Raw genomic sequence first — 19,492 nt, forward strand, 5'->3', positions numbered from 1 at the left:
CGGGAGATAAAGCAGGGAGGCAAAGAGATAGTAAAAAGGATTCTGGAAACACAATAAATCAACATGTGTAGGAGGAAATCAAAGCAGAGGATAATCCATAGAGAAATGGAACCCCCTAAAAACTACGAGGATTTCCATCTCCCTACTTCAACACACACCCTTGTCTTGATAAAAATGTAAAAGATAGCCTTGAATCAGACAAACAGCTACTGCTAACTGCTCCTCGCGATGTGGGAGCTTTCCTTGGCTCTCCTCAGCACGCGTCATCCTGTTTCAAGTAATGAAATGACAGATTACTTCCAGAGATAATTTTGCATGGATAATTAAATGGGCAATAGTTTGTCTTCATTTGGGCTGAGTGAGAGTTCGAGCATGAGAGTCTGCAGGAGTTAAATTTTTTTTTTTTTTTTTCCAATCAACAGGCCACTGCCCCTCCCGCTACACCCCAATAGATTAGACAAGAAATCTTTTCTGTGCAGACCTAAACATAGTTTATCGGTTCGGAGATCAACCAGAATGCAGCCACGGTCAGCATCCCGCTTCAACAGGAGCCGCGATATCACGAACACCGAAGTATGATGTGGCATATTCTGATTGGTCTCTGAAATATGACATTTAGCGTCCGCACAAATAATTTCTCCGCAATAGACAGTGTGCTAAAAGACAATGGTGCATATTAAGTTTACCTGCATATCTGAGGTCCAGAGGGTGAGGTTGTCGCGGAGGAGCTGCATGATGAGCGTGCTGTCCTTGTATGATTCTTCGCCAAGGGTGTCCAGTTCGGCGATGGCTTCATCAAATGCCTAAGCAGTACATTGCAAAGCATCAGCACATACAATTAACCAAGCGCTGTTCCCAGGAAAAGGCCGCTTTTATTAATGAATAAATCTCAGAGCTGTACATAATTGAAACAAACTAGCAAACTTGCAAGAGAACAATTAGATAAATAAATAAAATCAACGAAGAATGAAAGTTTTTGTATCGTTGAAATGAAACAAAGAAAAATTGGCTTGCAAGAGAGCTGAATAAGAGTTTGTTCGGGTAATTAATTCTAAAACAGAGCGACTAATTTCAGAAGCTGACCGCCATTTTCCCCAATTATTAGTTTAAGGCATCGTTTGGTTTTCCCAACCTTTTTTTGTTCTTAAAGGGAGGTATTACAACGGAGAAGCAGAATTTTTTTTTTCTTCTCAGATCGACGAAAATAAGTGTAGCAAAAGGTATTTTGAAAAAATCACATAAACAAACAGTAAAATAATAATTTTTTTTCAACCGATTAAAATCGAAATAAAAACTTACGGCCAACCAAACGAGGCCTAAGACTTCAGCAAATACCATCCATATTAAGCTAAATTGGCACCTCTAAATGTTACTGTGCAATGACCAAAGTGGAATTGAATAGCTATAGGGGTTTAACAAAGGCCAAAAATTATTTTTCCATAAGCTAAAGCTAATGGAGGAGCAACCAATCACTAGTATACTGTAAATTAGTCTTTGCTTTTCAATAATTTGATGTGTAACTAAACCCAATGATGTTATATGTCCTAAAAAAATTATTAAATCAAGAAGTAGCGGAGAACGGGACGAACGATGATAATTTTTCCATCTGTTCATACAATTTAAAACCTAAAATTAAGGTTGATGATGTGAATAAATAGATAATACCAAGATAGTATTGCAACGCCTTCTTCATTAAAGGTAAAAGAGCAGAAGGACAATAGGCAAGTAATATTGTAGTCAAAATTCAAAAAGAGAAAACAAAAAATAAGTTATTTTTTAACATCGTAATTTGCAAATCGTACCTGCTTCGCTAGCGTGCATGCCCGATCAGGGGAATTCAAGATCTCGTAGTAAAACACCGAGAAGTTAAGAGCAAGCCCCAGCCTAATCGGATGAGTAGGCGCCAGTTCCGCCCCGGCAATATCCTGCAGATCAGATCCTAATGAAACCAAAATCGGCAGAGCTAACGATGTAATTCAAATAAAGGGAATATCCACGCACGACAGACTGAATCTAACAAAATATGACCCTGTAGATGTCAAACATCTAATTCTAACAAGTTGCAATACATATCAGATCCGAAAATAACCAGAGGGGAGATAAACAGCAGGGAAGCGGTTGCCGACCTGGGCGGACTTGTACGCCGTAAGGGTGTTCTCGGCGGCTTCCTTGCGTTCAGATCCAGTCTTAAACTCGGCGAGGTAGCGGTGGTAGTCCCCTTTCATCTTGAGGTAAAACACCTTGGAGTCGCTGGCAGAAGCGGAGGGGATGAGGTGTGAGTCGAGTAACCTAAGAATCCCGCTGCATATGGCGTTGAGTTCCGTCTCGATCTTACCCCTGTACTCCTTGATCGTCGCGACGTGGTCCTCGTTCCCGCGGCTTTCCTCCTTCTGCTCGATGGACGATACGATCCTCCACGAGGCTCGGCGGGCGCCGATCACGTTTTTGTAGGCTACGGAAAGTAGGTTTCGCTCCTCCACAGTGAGCTCCTCCTTATCGGCGGCTGCCGCGACCTTTTCCGTGAACTCAACCATTTCTTCGTACCTTTCCGCCTGCTCTGCAAGCTTCGCCAGGTAGACGTACTCTTCCCTGGTTCCCGCCATCGCCGTAGTTGCAACGAAGACGCTTGATGCGTATAAGGAGAAGGAATCGGAGGGGAGAAGCTGCGGCGACGAGAGGAAATGGAAGCGTGAAAAGAGAGGGAGACGGTTTTAAAGGGATTTATTTTGCACAGCGGACCTCGCGGTCGAGGGAGAAGCAGTGGGGATGGAAGACCCGCAACCGTCCACGCCTAGTGCTGGTGCTGAGCTGTAACTGATCCTCAACATCAATCTCTATCGTTACGGTATAAATACTTTTTTTTTAAGGTATAAAAACTAAATACTTAATAATTATGAAAAAAAAACAGAATTACTATAAAGTCAAAAAATTTTATAAAAACCTATATTTTTGTTCGTAAATTTATTTGGGTGTATATTATTTTCGTACGCAAAATAAATATATGAATAAATACGAAAAAATGTATAGAGATTGCCCTACCAAACAATTTATTTTAATCTCGATGCCCTACCACACATTTTTTTCGTACCAAACAATTTTTGATGATGCAAATGATGTATTTAAAATAAATAATAAATAAACAACTATGCAACGAGATTAATGCCCTACCAAACAATTTTTGATGTGTATATCATATTTAATATCTAAAATATATTAAAATTTGTTGTGTGCTGAATATTTACGGTGGTAGAGAGTGATATAGTTTAGTGTCTTAATTTTGTACGAAGATCCAACTCATAAATAGATAATAAAATATGGTTATAACGTTTATAAAAGACTACAAGTTTTACATGAAAACCTCCGAAAAGTGAAAAAAAAAAAATTATAGAGCCCGGTCCAAGTTGAATGGGTCCACTAGTGTTTGAAATTGATTAAAAATGAGACACTTCCTTAAGAGGAAGGCCTTGGCTCAATGCATCAAATATACATTACATGGTAGGAGTTGGAAGAATCAGTGCTGATAGGTTCGTTTGGGCGGTAGGACCATAGTCGGCAAGCGATGTAGGACGGAAGGAACATAATTGGATGATGATGATCGGAAGGACCGTAGTTGGGCAATAGAGCTAAAAAAGAATGTAGTCAGGAGACGCTAATCGGAAGGACCGTATTTGTGCGTGATGGTCAAAAGGATCGTAGTCGGCGGGCGACAAAGGTTAGAAAGGACCATAGTTTGGTGAAGCTGGTCAAAAAGACCGTAGTTGGCGAGCGACAGAGGCTATAAAGGACCGTAATTGACGATGGTGGCCAGAAGGACCGTAATTGGCGTGAGACGGATTGGAAAGACCGTAGTCCATGGTCAACGAACAGGCGGAGGTTCAACGGTGGTCGGAAAGAACTTAGGTGGTGGTCGACAAACATGCGAAAGTCCGACGATGGTTGGGAAGAACTTCTGCGGCGGTTGACGAACGAGCGGAAGTCTGGCAGTGGTCATCAAACAAGCAGAAGTTTGGGCATTGTATGGAAAAACTCTGGTGGTGGTCGACGAACTGGCGGAAGTCCGACAGTGGTCGATGAATAGATGAAAGTATGTCGGTGGTTGGAAAAAACTCCAATGGTTGTCGATGAATGGGCAAAAGTGCAGTGATGGTCGAGAAGAACTTTTGTGATGGTCGACGAACGAGTAGAAGTTTGGTGGTGGTCGACGAACAGGCAGAAGTCTGATGGTTGTCGGGAAAAACTCCGGTGGTCGCCAACGAATGGGCGGAAGTCTAGCAGTGGTCGACGAATGGGCTGAAATCCAGCAATGGCCGACGAACAGACTGAAGTTAGGCACCGATCAACGAACATACAAAAATTTGGCGGTGGTCGGAAAGAACTCTAACGGTGGTTGACAAAGGACCATAAGTTTATTGGTGGCTCTTCCTTCTTTTTTCCTTTACTTTCTCTCTCTCTCTCTCTCTCTCTCTCTCTCTCTCTCTCTCTCTCTCTCTCCCCCCCCCCCCCCCCCCCCCCCCCCCCCCCCAAAAGAATGAGGGCCTATTTATAATTTTTTGATTGTGACTTGCCTTGTAAATATGGGGAGGATCAATGTCAATATGTGAGTGGTTTGAATGGATGATCGATATTGATTACTTTGATCGTGGGTCGTTTATTGATAATTTCAATGCCTTAATGATATCAAAATTCGACAATCTTGGCCTCATTGGATCATCTTGCCAAGTTGCTCGATTTGACTATAAGCATGTCACGTTTGGAATTTGTTTTGTAATCCAAATTATGCTTTGAACCCTCCATATATGCTTTGGATTCTTGATTTGGACTCATTTGGAATTGGATTTGACTGATTTTGGTGTAATTGGGTTTGTCTTTTCAAGAAGTTCAGCTCGACTAAAAGTTTGCTGAAATCGAAGTTTGGAATGCTCAAATTTAATTTTGAAAGCTTTCAACTCAATTTTACCTTAAGATTTGTGCCAGATTAAGATAAATTCTGGATCATATATAAAAAATTATATCAATATTAACTTATATAAAGTAAATTGTTCAATTTTTGCTATATTTGATGTGATTTAGATATTAAGAAATTATCAAAGTAAATATAAAAATTTAAATGCTACATATATAAATAAATAAGAATTTTGTGGTGAGTATGTAAATAAATAAGAATTTGAGTGGTTTATTTAGGGTAGTTTCAAAAAATAATAAATTGGAGTAGGTTCTACTTGACTCATATAGAATTGACCAAATATTTTAATTTTTCATTTTGAGTCTTGCTATATTTACTTTGACTTTACTCACATCCTATAGTGCGACTAAATTTATAATAATTATGAAAAATTAATGAATAAAATTTAAAAATTTTACAATAATTATTAAAGTACTATGGGCTTATAAACTTGATTAAGAATTATGATAAACTGTGCGCAATTACACAAATTACAATATCAATTCAATATTATAAGTTAATGCTTATGCATAACATATCTTCTCAAAAAATTAAATAACAATGCAGATAAAAATTTTAAAAATAAAAAACCCGCTTAAATAATAAAATTCATTGAATAATTATAAATTTTTTTTATTTGAAAGCATAAGCTTATATGCATGTTGCAATTAATGTTGGAAATATTATAAAATGAAATAATCTTCTTCTAATACGTGATCTTATATCAAACCTATCGAGAATAATTTATCATAAGCTTGTCACATGAAAATTTAAAGGAGTTTTCCGCCTTTTATTTGTGAAACAAAGTTTCCAAAGTAAATCAGGTAGTTTTCTATATAGCAGAGGAAATGGAGATGTAACTTAAACTGCAAGAAGGTTGTGATCGGGGTGACCGACAGCCAGCATTAGTTGACAGCAGGGGCGGCGAAGGGTTGCGGTCGTTGGTGGTGGCCAACAGAGGGCAATGGTCAGCAGCGGTGGTGGTCGACGGGGGGTGGCAGCGGAGGCATCTAGCTACAGTGGAGGTAACGAGCTGGGGGTGGCCTGCTGTGACGGGCGAATGTGGCGGCCAGCTAGGACGATGAACGGATGTGCGTTTCCAATGTATTTGAAAATCGCTCAAATCTAAAAAATTTCAAATACACTCAAAATGCACTACATGGATATTTGAAATGCACTCCTTTTACACTCTACATTTACTTCAAATCAAACACCACAATTTCTAAAACTTCTGCATTTATATTACTTTACACCCTAACTGCATGCACTAAACAGCCCCTAAATATTTTATAATTTGTAGGGCATTAAATCACAACTCTTTAAGTAGTTTGGCTTACCAAAAAAATATGATGCGAGTGGCCTCAATTATGTGGTAATATTTGCGTTTAGCCCCCTTGTTTTGTAACGGGGTGTAGTGACACCAAAATTGATGAAGAATGCCATGGTGTTCTTTGTGAGTGATGTAATTATATTTACCACCTCCACCAGTTTATAATGTTTGTATGGTATGAAGTTTCAACTATGTTTCAAAACTTGATAAATTGTCTGATCAGCAGAGTCCTGCATTGGGTACTCATACCCTGGGTGGGTATGGGTACGCCCATGACCTTGTGGGTGGGTATGGATGGGTACTCAACATCGAGGGATAAATCAATTTATATTGTTAATCACCGTATATCTTATATTACTTCAATCCTCATTATGTAATGTGCAACACTTAACCAAGCTATCTGCGACTACGGTAAATTCTAATATGCGGCTTGAAAGTTTGCAATTATAACAAAAGGCAACAAGCCTTAATACCATCAGTTAGTGGTAGATTGCGTTCAACAAACATGGAAAGTGGGTGGGTATAGGTGGGTACAACATCCCGAAAATTACCATGGGTGGATGTGGGTGGGCTAAGCCTGCCTAAGTAAAGCATGGGTACCTAATGGGTATCCAACCAGGACCCCATATAGGACTTTGCTGATCAGTTCAAATTTAGCAAATATTGAAAATATTGAGCAAAAATGAGGATGGTCATCAATAAAAAAATATCTAATACTTGTAAACTTCTATAAAATAACCCTGGGAAAGGGCCCCATATGTTAAAATATATCAATTATAAAGGTTTATATTTATTGGAATGAGTAGTAGAGAAGGGTAGGCCGTGACTTTTTGTTAAAGTTGCAAAAGTTGCATGTGCTAATAAGGGGAATGTGAAGATTATTTTGCTATTTGGCAATAGCTGAGTGGGTGAAGTTGTTGGAATGGCCTAGCTGTCAATGCCATAGGTAGTTGTAAAGAGCTTGTTCTATAGATCTTTTTGTTGTTCCTCTTAGATTTATTTAGAACTTTTATTATTTTCTAGAGTAGTTTTTAGTACTATATTTTTTTGAATTATTAATTTTTATACTATAAAAGTAATATAAAAATTATCTCAAACTACAGCTTCGTTTGTAATAACATTCATATTGTTTCTTAAATCAACTTTTTAGTTCAAAAATTAAAATGTTTGTACTAAAAAATTGCTTTAGAAGCAATAAGAAAATTGTTCCGAATGAAACCACGACTTTTTTAATGTTTCTTAAAATAGAGTTTAGTGAGACGGATTTTTTAATGCTTCTTAAAACAACTTTTTAGTAAAAAATTAAAATTATTATACTAAAAAGCTACTTTAAAAATCAATAAAAAAAATCGTCCCAAATGAAGCCTAAATCTCATTTTTAATGTAAAGAAGGGAGGTTCAGTGCCTCTAGAGGCAATTGCTTCAAAAAAAAAACCACCATATCTTTTCTCACAATCAAGAACGAGAAGCAATTTATCAATAGCGTATTTGTATCTATATAAACCCAAAGATAAGTCAAAATAATAAGTGGAGGTAAAAAATGGGCTCTCACAAATAGCCTCACAAGCTACCTAATTCTAACATATAAACCACTCAAATATAGTTAAAAGAGTCAAATAGCATATAGATGTGATATGCTTAATCATCTTAAATTTATCTCCAAATTTCAAATGTGATTGTTAAAATAGTACATAAACTTTGGAAAATAACAAGATCCAACTAATAAAAAAAGAGAAAAAAATAAGCTAATAAAGTTCATAAAATTAATAACTATAGTACTCTTTAAGAAAAACAAATTTAGGTGATTTAACTAATGGAGTTCATATCTATGAATTAAACGAAAATTCATATATACATATACATAATTAACAACCATATAGCATTCAGGAGAGATGAATGAAAAAGAAATCCACATAATTCCATAAATAAGATTTATCGTCAGGTTTCTAAGAATGCCAAATTATCAAAACACAAAACAAGCAGACATAACAAAGGAAAGATAACGAATCAAAACCATCAGATAAGCATTCAAACTACAAATCAAAAATAAAACAAAGAAAGTACCTCCTAATGTAAATATTGCTCATCCATCAAAATCGTTTAGGCAGAAAGAGACGGCTTTGACGCAGCAGAGAGCTTCGATCTGCGCTTTGCTAAGCTCTCGCTCCTGCGCTCTCTCTGCTCCTTGAGTCTACTAGCAAGAAGCTTCTGGTACTCTGCGGCTTCAGCCTTGGCCTTAACGATTCTCTTCTTCTTCTCAGCAATTCTAGCACGCTTCCTTTGCAGCGTGAGGGGAGTCACAAGTCTTTGGATCTTGGGTGCTTTGCTGCACTTCTTACCTGCAAAGATTAGCACAAAATACAAAAAAAAAATGTCAGGTATGTTTTGTAGGGAGTATGGGTTTGATAAACCAATAATCAATTTCATATTAAACCATAAAGTCTAAAACTATAGAAGAAAGTCAAATCATTTTGTATTTGTGCATTTTCATTATCTAAGATGAGATTAAACGTAATGCTTTCATGTGCATTTGTTGTCGTTCTTCCTGAACCGACCAAACTAGCCCAACCAGGGCCGGTTCACATTTATAGGAGGCGGCGGTCCTTAGAAAGCCGCCCAAGCATGTGGGGCCCCCCTAGGGCAGCAAATAGAGAGAGGGAATGGGGCGGCTAAAGCATAGGGAAGCTATTTTGAATTTGGATTATTCTAGGAAGCTTTTTATTGGCTTTTATTAGGAAGATGCGTATTTAAAGAGGATGAGAGAATAGGATTAGGACATGCTTGATTATTGTGTTCTCTTGGAGTTCTCTTTGGTGTCTTGGGCTCTAGACTCATCATCTAGAGATTTGGAGAGAACGATCCTCCTCTCGAATTGAGGATTAATTGTATCTTGGCTTTGTGCTTGCTTTGTTTAGATTCCTATAATACAATCTACTATTTGTGGATTGTTTTCATTCGAGATCTTGAAGTTTTCTTGTTGTTTTCACCAATTATTGTTAGGGCTGCTCGCGAACTCAAGTATTTCTCATTAGAGTTACTTGAGAACTTACGGGGCAGAAAGATACAGATCAAAACAAATTATTCTCTTGGTCCAGAATTAAAAAAAAAAATTGAAATCAGCATCATGAATTAGAATGTTAGACAGTGTATATATTTTGGGTTTCATCTATTAATCTACCGGAAATCTACTATCAATTATTTTCATTTTTCATTGGAATTAAATTCATTCTGAATCGTGAATATTATATTTGATTCAATGTTACCTTAAATAATATAATATTAATTAGAATGATCTAACAATGTCATTAACTTGTTTTAGTATCATTTATTTTAACCATCAGATAAACTAACAGCTAAATGTGAATAAATTTAGCCAATATCTACATGTCAATACAATAAAATTTAACTGACGTCTACAAAATTACTACTTCGAAATAGGGTTAATTGCACTAATCTACTTATAAACATATATATTTTATCTACAAACAATTAATTTGGCCCACCTGACTTCGTGGTGAAGGTCCTTCTGTAAGTATTGACATACTTGCGGACATCATCTTCCTTGGACAGATTGAAGAGCTTGCGAATCTTAGAGGCCCTCTTTGGTCCTCTCATTCTAGGTTTCTCGATGTCAGTCAGCCCGGGAAGATCATTTTCACCTTTCTTCACAATAACCAGGTTAAGAACAGAAAGGTCGGGACTCACAATACAACCGCGAACAGATTTCCTCCTACGCTCTCCATTGCGCCTGCCATATCCACGGAAACAAGGGGTTCCTGACAAAAATACCAATTTTGAAAACACAGGCATCATAGCAGCAAGAAAGAAGAGTATTGAAAGCCAACTCTTCTTATCTAAAGAAAGTATCACATCGCTAAATGCAGGAAATATAAATGCTAGTTATAGAATAGAGTCCTATATTGGGTACCCATACTCACACCCACCCACGTACCCACTCATACCCAATGGGTATATTGGGTATGGGTGTGTATGGATACGCCCATGACCTTGTGGGTGGGTACTCCATATTGGGGGATAAATCGAATTACATTGCTAATCACCGTATATCTTATATTACTGCAATCCTCGCTACATAGTGTGCAACACTTAACCACGTTGCGACTACGATAAATTTTGATATGCGTCTTGAAAGTTTGCAATTAGAGCAAAGGGTAACAAACCTCAAGGCCATCAATCAATGGAAGGATGCGTTCAAAAAATATGAAAAGTTTGTGGGTATAGGTGGGTATGGATGGTGGGTATATGTGGGTATGGCATCCCGTAAGTCACCATGGGTGGGTATAGGTGGGTATGGATGGTGGGTATAGGTGGGTATGGCATCCCGTAAGTCACCATGGGTGGGTGTGGCTGGGCGAAGCCCGTCCGAGTAAAGCATGAGTACCCAACGAGTAAAGTATGGGTACCCAACTAGGACCCCATGTAGGGCTTTGTTATAGAACGAAAAACAACCACACCTCTACTAAGTAGCAGACGAACACGTCCAGGAGTTAGAACTCCCTGCTTCATGGGAAAGCCCTGCTTGTCGCATCCTCCCATGATCTTAAAAACATAACCCTTGAATTCCTGTAGAGCAGGGAAATTAGGAATAACATTCCCATCAGTCCTTACTGAAAATTGATAGCAATGAGAACTTGGCTTCTATTTAATTCCAAGTGTCATACCTCTCCAAGGGCATCTCCACTGACTTCTTGTGAGATTCTCTTATCATAAAAAGCTCGACTGTATGATTAAAAAACAAAGCACCATATCAGAAGCTTCTTAGCAATAAGCAAACAAAAACTTCCCGAGATAAACCAAATAAGAGAAAGATCCAAATATAAATGCAGTGCTCTCTCAAACTTACAGTAAAAAAGTTACAAGCGAATATCCGTAAGAAAAGAACATCGATTAGAATACTAGCTAAAACTAACGATAGATAGGGTTTTTAAAACTAACGAACATCTATTATAACATCTAAAAATATACAATTTCAATTTTTTCTGTGAAAATTAAATCAACTTGAGGGCTTTTAAGGCATTTGTAGATAAAAACAATTTTGGCTTAAAATGATATTTAACCAAAACCAAAAACAGAATTAAGTAAATTCATCAATTTCCAAAATATGATATTTCTAACTTCAAGCAAACAAATGGACCTTTACATAATATATAACTCATATAAACAGAAAAAAAAATGACCAAGTTACCTCTGGGGAAATCAAGTAGGCATCTTTAAATTTAAAAAACAACAAATTGAACCCCCTAAAGAAAAACTCAAGTTTTATTAAAGACAATGATGGCATCACATGTATGAGATAAGCTGAGGGATGCATAATCGCAAAATACTGAAGAACGTGCTATTAAGTTGATTATGTAATGAAAAACATTAGTAGTGCAGGAATTGAGTTATTGCAACAAAGAGAAATAGGCTAATCAAATAAAAATCAACATCGTCATTCATCCTCCTCGTCCACTTCCTCCTCCTCCTCCTACTTAATACTCAAGATTGGCTTTATAAATCATTAAATAGTAGTGCATGCATATCCCTTAAGCATCTCCAAAAATAATACAAATCAATCTAGATTTAGAATTATAGGAACTCTTTATTCATTGCACTACTACTAATGCAAATCAATGTTCTATTTCACGTCTTTAACAACTTCAATATACCTCTGACAAGAGTTTTTTAGTAAGCACAAATCAATTCTCAAGAAACTTAATCATGCACCTTCTCATAATTTTAAATGAAATAAGGGAGAAGAGAAGAAGAGGAGTGGAGAGGTTGGAGAGGTCGGCCAAGGCTAGGAGAAGAGGCCTCTTTAATTTCAACTTTTGGTTTATGTGGGTGGAGGGGCAATAAATTAAAATCTAAATTTTACAAGGGAAAGGAGGGAATAATTATGAAATTTGAATCTCCTTTAATGGGTGAATAAGTGAGGCGGCCCACCTTGAAGAAAGGGTGTTGATTGATAGCCTTAATAGGGAGAATTAATTAAAAGAGAGGGAATAGAGGGGCCCGCCAAAGGAGGGAAGGAAAGGGTGTCCACATTCGATGTATGTGGATCCTTACATTAATTGTTGATTGGGGAATTAAATCTGAATTAGTTTCATATTTGTGGTAATTGGGAAACTTCCTAAAATATGAAATATTAATTAGGAAAGAATTCAAAATTCAAATTTCTATGAATTCGAAGTAGAATACTTTCCAAATCAATAGTGGGCTAATTTAGGAAAGTGATGATTGTAGAGGAATAAGGGGGGTCGGCGGCTAGGGCTTGAGAAAGAGGGCTTAGGGCCGGCGACTAGGGGTGGAGGAGGAGGGAAAGGAGTTTTGGCCGGTGGCTTTTGGGTGAAGTTTGGCTGGCGGTAATGGGGATTAGGCCGACGAGTTGGGTGGAGGGGAGTAGTGGCTGGTGGTGATGGGAAGAGGGGAAGAAGGCTTGGCCGGCGATTTTGGGTGGGGTTTGCCAACGGTAGGTGAGAAGAAAGGGAAATGGGAAACCGAGAGCTCAGACTCTTCTGGCAGGTGTCGGGTATTGCTTTGGCCCTCTCCTAAAGTTCTCTTCTCTCAAGAGCTCACAAATAAACGAAGAACAAGAGCTAAAATTTCATTCATCAATCATCTTCCAATACAATAGGGAATGCCCTCATATATAGGCCTCAATACAACAAAAGACAAAAACTAAAATGCCCTCTAGACTACACCACAAGCTAATCCCTCTCAGGGGTACAACGTACAATAGTAAAAACTAAAACAAAAATAAACGAAATGCATAAGATGCATAAAAAATAAAGACTCCTAATCGTAGCCGTCGATCTACGATGTCTCCTCTGATAGACACGCCAGAATCTCCTGCTGATGTCCTCATAAATATGAGATTCTAATAAACCCCTATATATTAAATTCTTAGAGAAAGAAATCATGAAAAAAGCTTAAAACAAACAAACAACAATAACATCAAGCCTTTTATCCAACTACGTGGGCTCGATTACATGAATCTTTTTTCTCCATTCCATCCTCTTAAAGAGTTAAATTTTCCTTTAAATCTAATAAAGAAGTGTCATTTCTAATATTTTCTAACCAAATTTTTTTAAATCTACCTCTACCTTTCTTAACATAGGTACTCAAATCTAATATATATATATATATAAGATGGTCATCGAAATGTTGTTGTTTTATGTGACCAACCCATCTAAGGATGACTCTCTCTAATCTTATCTTCCACTAGAGCTACTCCAACCTTAAAACAAACAAATCATAAATATAAAACGCAAATATGAATGGATAATCTCCTTAAAGAAATTAATTCTAGTAGATTAAATGAATAGATAATCTCCTTAAAGAACCGAATTCTGATAGCTTAAATAGTTGTAATGAATTATGCACATTTCAAATTAACTAATTAGACAATTTTAAATTTATGTCGAGACATTTTTATTAATAATTTCTTATTATTGTTACCACAATCTCTCTCCATTTGATTTTTTTTACGGATCAATATATCAATAAACTAAGAACCAGATACAATAAATATAATCTAATCATTCATCATAGAAATAATATCAACAAATAATTCTTTAACACTTTCATTTTCAAATTGCTCAATTTATTTATCAACTGCAATAGATATTATTGATTTAATTTAACATTCAAACATATGTTCATCTATATTAGAAGTTCCATTTCAAACATGATATCATGCCTAATTTTGCTTTTAGGCTCTAATTCTAACACTTAACAAACATGGGCTCAAATTCTTAAGCATGACCTATTGTACATGCAAATTTAGATTCAAAAACACTAGATATAGATTTAGATTGTAATTGCATATCGTAAATATTTTCAAAAGAATATTCAAAAACTAAAATCTCATCAATAAGATCACATACATAATTATTGTGTAGGTGTGTGTAGGTTTAGAGAAGATGGCATAGATTTTAACTTTAGGAACATGAACCACATATATGATTATACTAATAGAACTCTTAAATTCAGAGAATTCGAGTGGGAAAAGACTTCATTTTATTATATGAATCTATCCCTATTTATAGATCTATACAAGGTGTCTAAATAAAGAAATAAATAAAAATATTTTTTTAAATAAGATATTATTTCATATAAGAAACAAATAACAATATAATCATGCATAATTACCTTAATATAGAAGGAGATTGGCATGATCCAGGTGAGCCTCCCACGGATCGTCATGCTAGCCGTGAGATGAAGGACTAAGGGATGGCTCAGATTCAACAATGTAATCCAAGTGAGCCTCCCATGGATACCCATGCTAGCCTTATGATCAAGGGCCAAGGGACGGCTGAGATTTAACACTCCCCTCAAGCTGGGAAATACAGATCTGTCATTCCCAGCTTGGTAAATGGTAATCATTCCCATAAAGGTAAAGTTATCAAGTCCTTTGGTAAGAATGTTTGGTTTCATCCTTTTCCTGCACCCCATGCATCTTAGTTTCACCTTCAATAAACTCTCACTGTTCTTTCTTTAGAAGCAACATCTCTACATCACAATCATACAAAATTTTATTCATTCTTGTACTTTGATCTAAAGAATCAACAATGACATCATAAAACCTCATATCATTTGGCCACAATACTTTTATCTTTGAAATACAATTGCGTCATCCAAGCCTTCCCTATGCTTCCATGGCCCAAAAGTATCTTGTACGACCTCAGCACGCTTCCATGTTGATTTTGTTTCGATGATATCTTTAACATGGTTATGATCTTTAACCAAATCTTTCATTGTAAACTTTTGAGAAGAGGGGAATATCAATTTTTTGTCTGCCTTAGCATGCTTAAGTCTTTTTTGCTTCTTAGTGCCAGCAATTTGCTTATTTTTTGAGAAGCTTACTCTGACTTTTCTTTGAGATCCATTTATACATGCTTCATTTGAAAGCTTTTTGTCAAAATTACTCCAAGCTTTTTTCTTACTATAAACTCCATAATGATCATTACTAATTGACAATTGCAATGAAACATTTCTTCCTCCTTTGCGAGAACTTAGATATGACCTTCTATCAAGCTTTGATATACCTGAATCCAAGCTATGCTCAGTATCAACTCTAGATTTACCATTATGATGCTGAAATTCAATCCTTCTATTTGCAGTGCTATGGAATCACCATTCCCATTCTAAAAAGATCCATTATTCGTCACTAGTTTGATGGATCCGTCTACAACAACATATTTTTCAAGATGAGAAATTTCAACTTCCTGGTGTGCATATCCGTGAGGCGAGTTGTCTGAAATGAAAAGCTAAAATAATTTATGTTCAGCTTCCTGATTTTCACCAGAAGCATTCATTTCATTCTGTATCGAAGTGTCAGGTTTCCCCTGAAATACAACAGTAACAATTTTGTTGTAATCACTTAACAGAGCACCATTGCCATAAAATAATCCAACCAAATAAAGCTTTAGCTTCAAGGAACAGTTAACAAGCACTTTCTCAACAAGCTGTCTAACAGTATCCCAAAATACAAGCACTTCTCAATGTCTAACTTTTGTGGAATCTTCTCAATAACGCGATAAAAACAGTTATATACTGTCTAACAGTAACGGCTAGAAGAAAATATTTTACACTAACAATTTTGTATCCTATGGTGTTTCAGATTCGCGTGTTAATATTAAATTTCAATTCCTTCACCCTATCCTATTCCTTTGAAAAAAAGAACCAGAGCTGCTCCCAAAGAAAATGATGGGGAAAATATTTCTATTTACCCTGCTCTTATAAACTGATAAGGAATAGCAAGTTTCGCACAAATAAAATAAGAAATAACCATTAAACAAGGATACAATAGTTGTGACTCAAAACTTGGCCAACTATAAATAATACAAGCATAGAAAAGATTTTTTTAACCATAACTTAAAAGCCTTAATTTCTATGAATTTCATTTACCTAACTTACAAGCCTTTATTTTTATGAATTCCAAATTCTACTAATTTGATTGAATATAAATGCATCATTGCACCCGACCCCATTCGCATGTGACTCAACTCCATCCCAACAAGTGACCCTTTTGAGTCCATAAAATTAGTTCTTTGCAAGCCCCGCTAGGATTGAGAACAGAAAAGAGTAGTTGGTTATATTTGCACAAATTAATAGGTTACCATCTTGATTTGTTACAGAAATTTATAAGTTTCTCAAGCTAACTTGCGGAAGAAATTCTTCTATTCCAAGCAGTATATTTCCTCAAGGTCAGCCTTTAAAGGATCAGCACTTGTTCCAAAATTTTATTAATTAGTTGCAGCATTTTTAAATGAAATTTACAGAGTAAGCCTGTTATATTAATCGAACTTTGAAGGAAGGAGATTTTATCAGCTAATTTATTGGAGTATCATTCTTCAAATTATACAGCAAAGAAAACAGAAAAAAAATGATTTTCATGCATATTCGTTAACACTAACCAAACTATTCCAAGTTAATAGAATACTAGTTTACCCTGCATTCTTTAAAGGCATGTATTTCAAATGCATACAACCAAAAAAGCCCAAAGAAAAAACTTCATATCGTGAAAAATTTTAATATTTCTGATTTGTGAAATGAAAGAGATTTTTTTTTAAATCAAGTATTGCCTACCCTCAAAAAACCTCAATATAAACTGTTCCTGAAAATTCAAGCTTCACTCCTCAAGACTATTTTAATTTGCACGCCCCCAACACAAATATCATTCCACTTCAAGATGATCTGCAAAATTATCATAGTCCAGGTGGAAAAGAAAAGGTTCCCAAATCTATACAGGAGGCCAATTTCACATTTATTGTTCAACGCTCAAGTCCTTAATTCTTTAGAAATGTTCTAACAAAATAGCCGCTGGGGAACTCACAATTAAAGACATGGGAGCAAGCTAAAATGGCAAACACAAAAAAAAAATTAAGAGACAATGCAGAAATATGCACTGCCTAAGAGGAAAATATCAGCTTGGCATTCGAAGCAAGAGATATATGCTGGCCAAACGGAAGAAACTTAAAACAAAGTGATACAACAAAGAGATTATCACTGTCAACCAGACATTTCAAGAGCTCATATGCGTGAGGCCTTCAAACTTGTCAAGATCTCTGTAAAGACTAAAGGTAAATAACAACAAGATTACATAAAGTGTCACCAGGGAAGAATTTTCCCAATTATTGTCCATAAAAGCATAATTATTCACAGGCAAAGAAATCACAACACAAAATCAACAATATGATAGATTTTAACAATTATTTGGACTACCAATATGCAGAACCATGCAAAAAAATAGTGTTAAAATGAACAAGTAATAAAGCTTTATAATATATGTTTTATAAACATCTATAACTAAGCTCATAAATCTATTATGCATGCATATTATGAACAATGAATACCAAACAATCACTCTCCAAACACTGAATGTACTTGCACTTAAAAGTTAAATCAAAATACATTAAGGTACTACAGGCGAAAATTCCCAAAAAAAAACTATTAAAGAGTTCCCTAAAATTGAAAAAGCTAAAATCAAATGAACAAATTTTTACCATTATTTAGGCTTATATAATACGTGATCAGAAAAAAATTAGTATTGGAATACAAAGGTAATGACATTTTAAGGAAAAAAAATATCAATTATGCTTATTGATCATACAATTCATAAGGAAACATATATTGTTGATATTACACAAGATCAGAACTCCCTTATGTGTATTATGAAAAATTTTGTCAAACAATCACCCACTAAACAACAGAATGAAGCTGCACTTCAAAGTTAGATCAATATCCATCAAGATACCAGTTAAGTGAAAATGCCAAAAATCCGCTTGTTAGTTTCCCCACATATACAAAAAATATGAAATTAGATATCCTCTATAAAAGAGTGAGCTAGAATATGTCAAGGACAATATGACAGTAAGAATATTGGCATTTATCAGACATGTACCGTACTTCAAACAGTAAAGGAAGTATAATAGAAACAGAAATCATAGGATAAATATATGTAGAATCCAGGGATTTAAACAAAGGTACTCTTTCATTCCAATTTGCACCTCAGGATTCTAGTCTGCATTGGTTCCTTGATCAACAAGCCACCCATACCCAGGTTAACAACAAATTGGATATTCTTGTTTCTCTCAGAATAATTGGCCCTTTTTGGTCAGGTCTTAAGATAAGCTAAATGAAAACTTTAAGCTGAGTTAATTTGTTTGACAAAATTTAAGCTACTCTGGGTTGGGATGAGCTAAGAAAATTGTTTAATTGGGTTCTTTGAATTATTAAATGAAAAAGATAATTAGGGAGATTTAAGTTGAGATAAGCTAGGATGAAGGTCGGCTTAGCTTAATCGCGCCTATGTCCAGTGCAAGATAAGCAGCGCTTATCATGCACTATTAACCAAGGATGTCAATTTAGCCGTTTGGCACCTACGCGATCCTTGTAAAAATCGAAATGAAATGCCCTATCGAGCCCTCCTCAAACGAATTGCAGAAATTGCGTTTCTCAGAAGGAAAAAAAAATCCTCAGAAAAGGAAGTGGGAGTTCTAGCTTCAAAAAACAATTCAAGGAAAACGAAAGCAAAAAAAATACGGAAACAGACAAATTAATCAGACGAAGCATCAACAAAAACACAAAACCCACGACCTACAGAGCATAAACCTATTTATAAGTCAAAAAACTTACAGTTTCTGATCGTCATCAATCTCGAGCTTCTTCTGGCAGCCGGTGGTGGGATTCGCAATGTTGAACTGCAACACATAAAACAACAAGGGTTCACAATCTCCACACAGCTCCAAAAATGTCAATGGACAAAATAAAAATACTGAATTCTTTCTGCTTCTTTGTAAATCTCGAATGGGAAACAAAGTACCTTCATATTGGTTCAATAATTCGAAGAATCGGCGCAGCGAGAGTGTGGAACGAGAGGGAACGAAGCAGCCGCCGGTTAGGGTTAGAAGAAAAGTGGAAAACCTATTCTATTTAAAAAGCTTTGCGAGTTATAAATATAAGAGATGGGAGCCGTAGGATTAGAGATTGTGTGAGCTGAGTGATCTCTCTTTGGCAATTGATGGACAAATTTTTAAGTGTGAACGTAATTATTTAAAAAAAAAAAATCTTTATTTTTTATCTCAAGAAAGTCATCCCCCCGTCTCGGCCTTCTGAGATAAATTTATTAGTCTTTTAAATATCAGATGCCTCTTTTTAATAAATTCAAATGTTGAGATTGTAGCCTTCTTACTATTTTTTATTAAGGTAATTTT

The 19,492-nt window shown here is 36.0% G+C and overlaps 2 protein-coding genes across 2 annotated transcripts; both read right to left on the reverse strand.

The window, feature by feature from the left end:
• Positions 1-641: 641 nt before the first annotated feature.
• LOC114580478 (14-3-3-like protein GF14 omega) lies at positions 642-2,757 on the reverse strand. Its single transcript, XM_028698097.1, has 3 exons — positions 2,127-2,757; positions 1,803-1,925; positions 642-803 (listed from the first exon to the last, which is right to left on the reverse strand). The coding sequence occupies exons 1-3, from the start codon at positions 2,601-2,603 to the stop codon at positions 657-659; spliced, it is 747 nt and encodes a 248-aa protein (XP_028553930.1). The 5' UTR covers positions 2,604-2,757; the 3' UTR covers positions 642-656.
• Positions 2,758-8,165: 5,408 nt separating this feature from the next.
• On the reverse strand, positions 8,166-19,234 carry LOC110109180 (40S ribosomal protein S6). The gene is made up of 6 exons (XM_020840119.2): positions 19,102-19,234; positions 18,915-18,979; positions 10,955-11,012; positions 10,748-10,856; positions 9,776-10,048; positions 8,166-8,611 (listed from the first exon to the last, which is right to left on the reverse strand). The coding sequence occupies exons 1-6, from the start codon at positions 19,105-19,107 to the stop codon at positions 8,373-8,375; spliced, it is 750 nt and encodes a 249-aa protein (XP_020695778.1). The 5' UTR covers positions 19,108-19,234; the 3' UTR covers positions 8,166-8,372.
• Positions 19,235-19,492: the final 258 nt, after the last annotated feature.

Source organism: Dendrobium catenatum, unplaced genomic scaffold (assembly GCF_001605985.2).
Source record: "Dendrobium catenatum unplaced genomic scaffold, ASM160598v2 fragScaff_scaffold_1056, whole genome shotgun sequence".
Taxonomy (NCBI): domain Eukaryota; kingdom Viridiplantae; phylum Streptophyta; class Magnoliopsida; order Asparagales; family Orchidaceae; genus Dendrobium; species Dendrobium catenatum.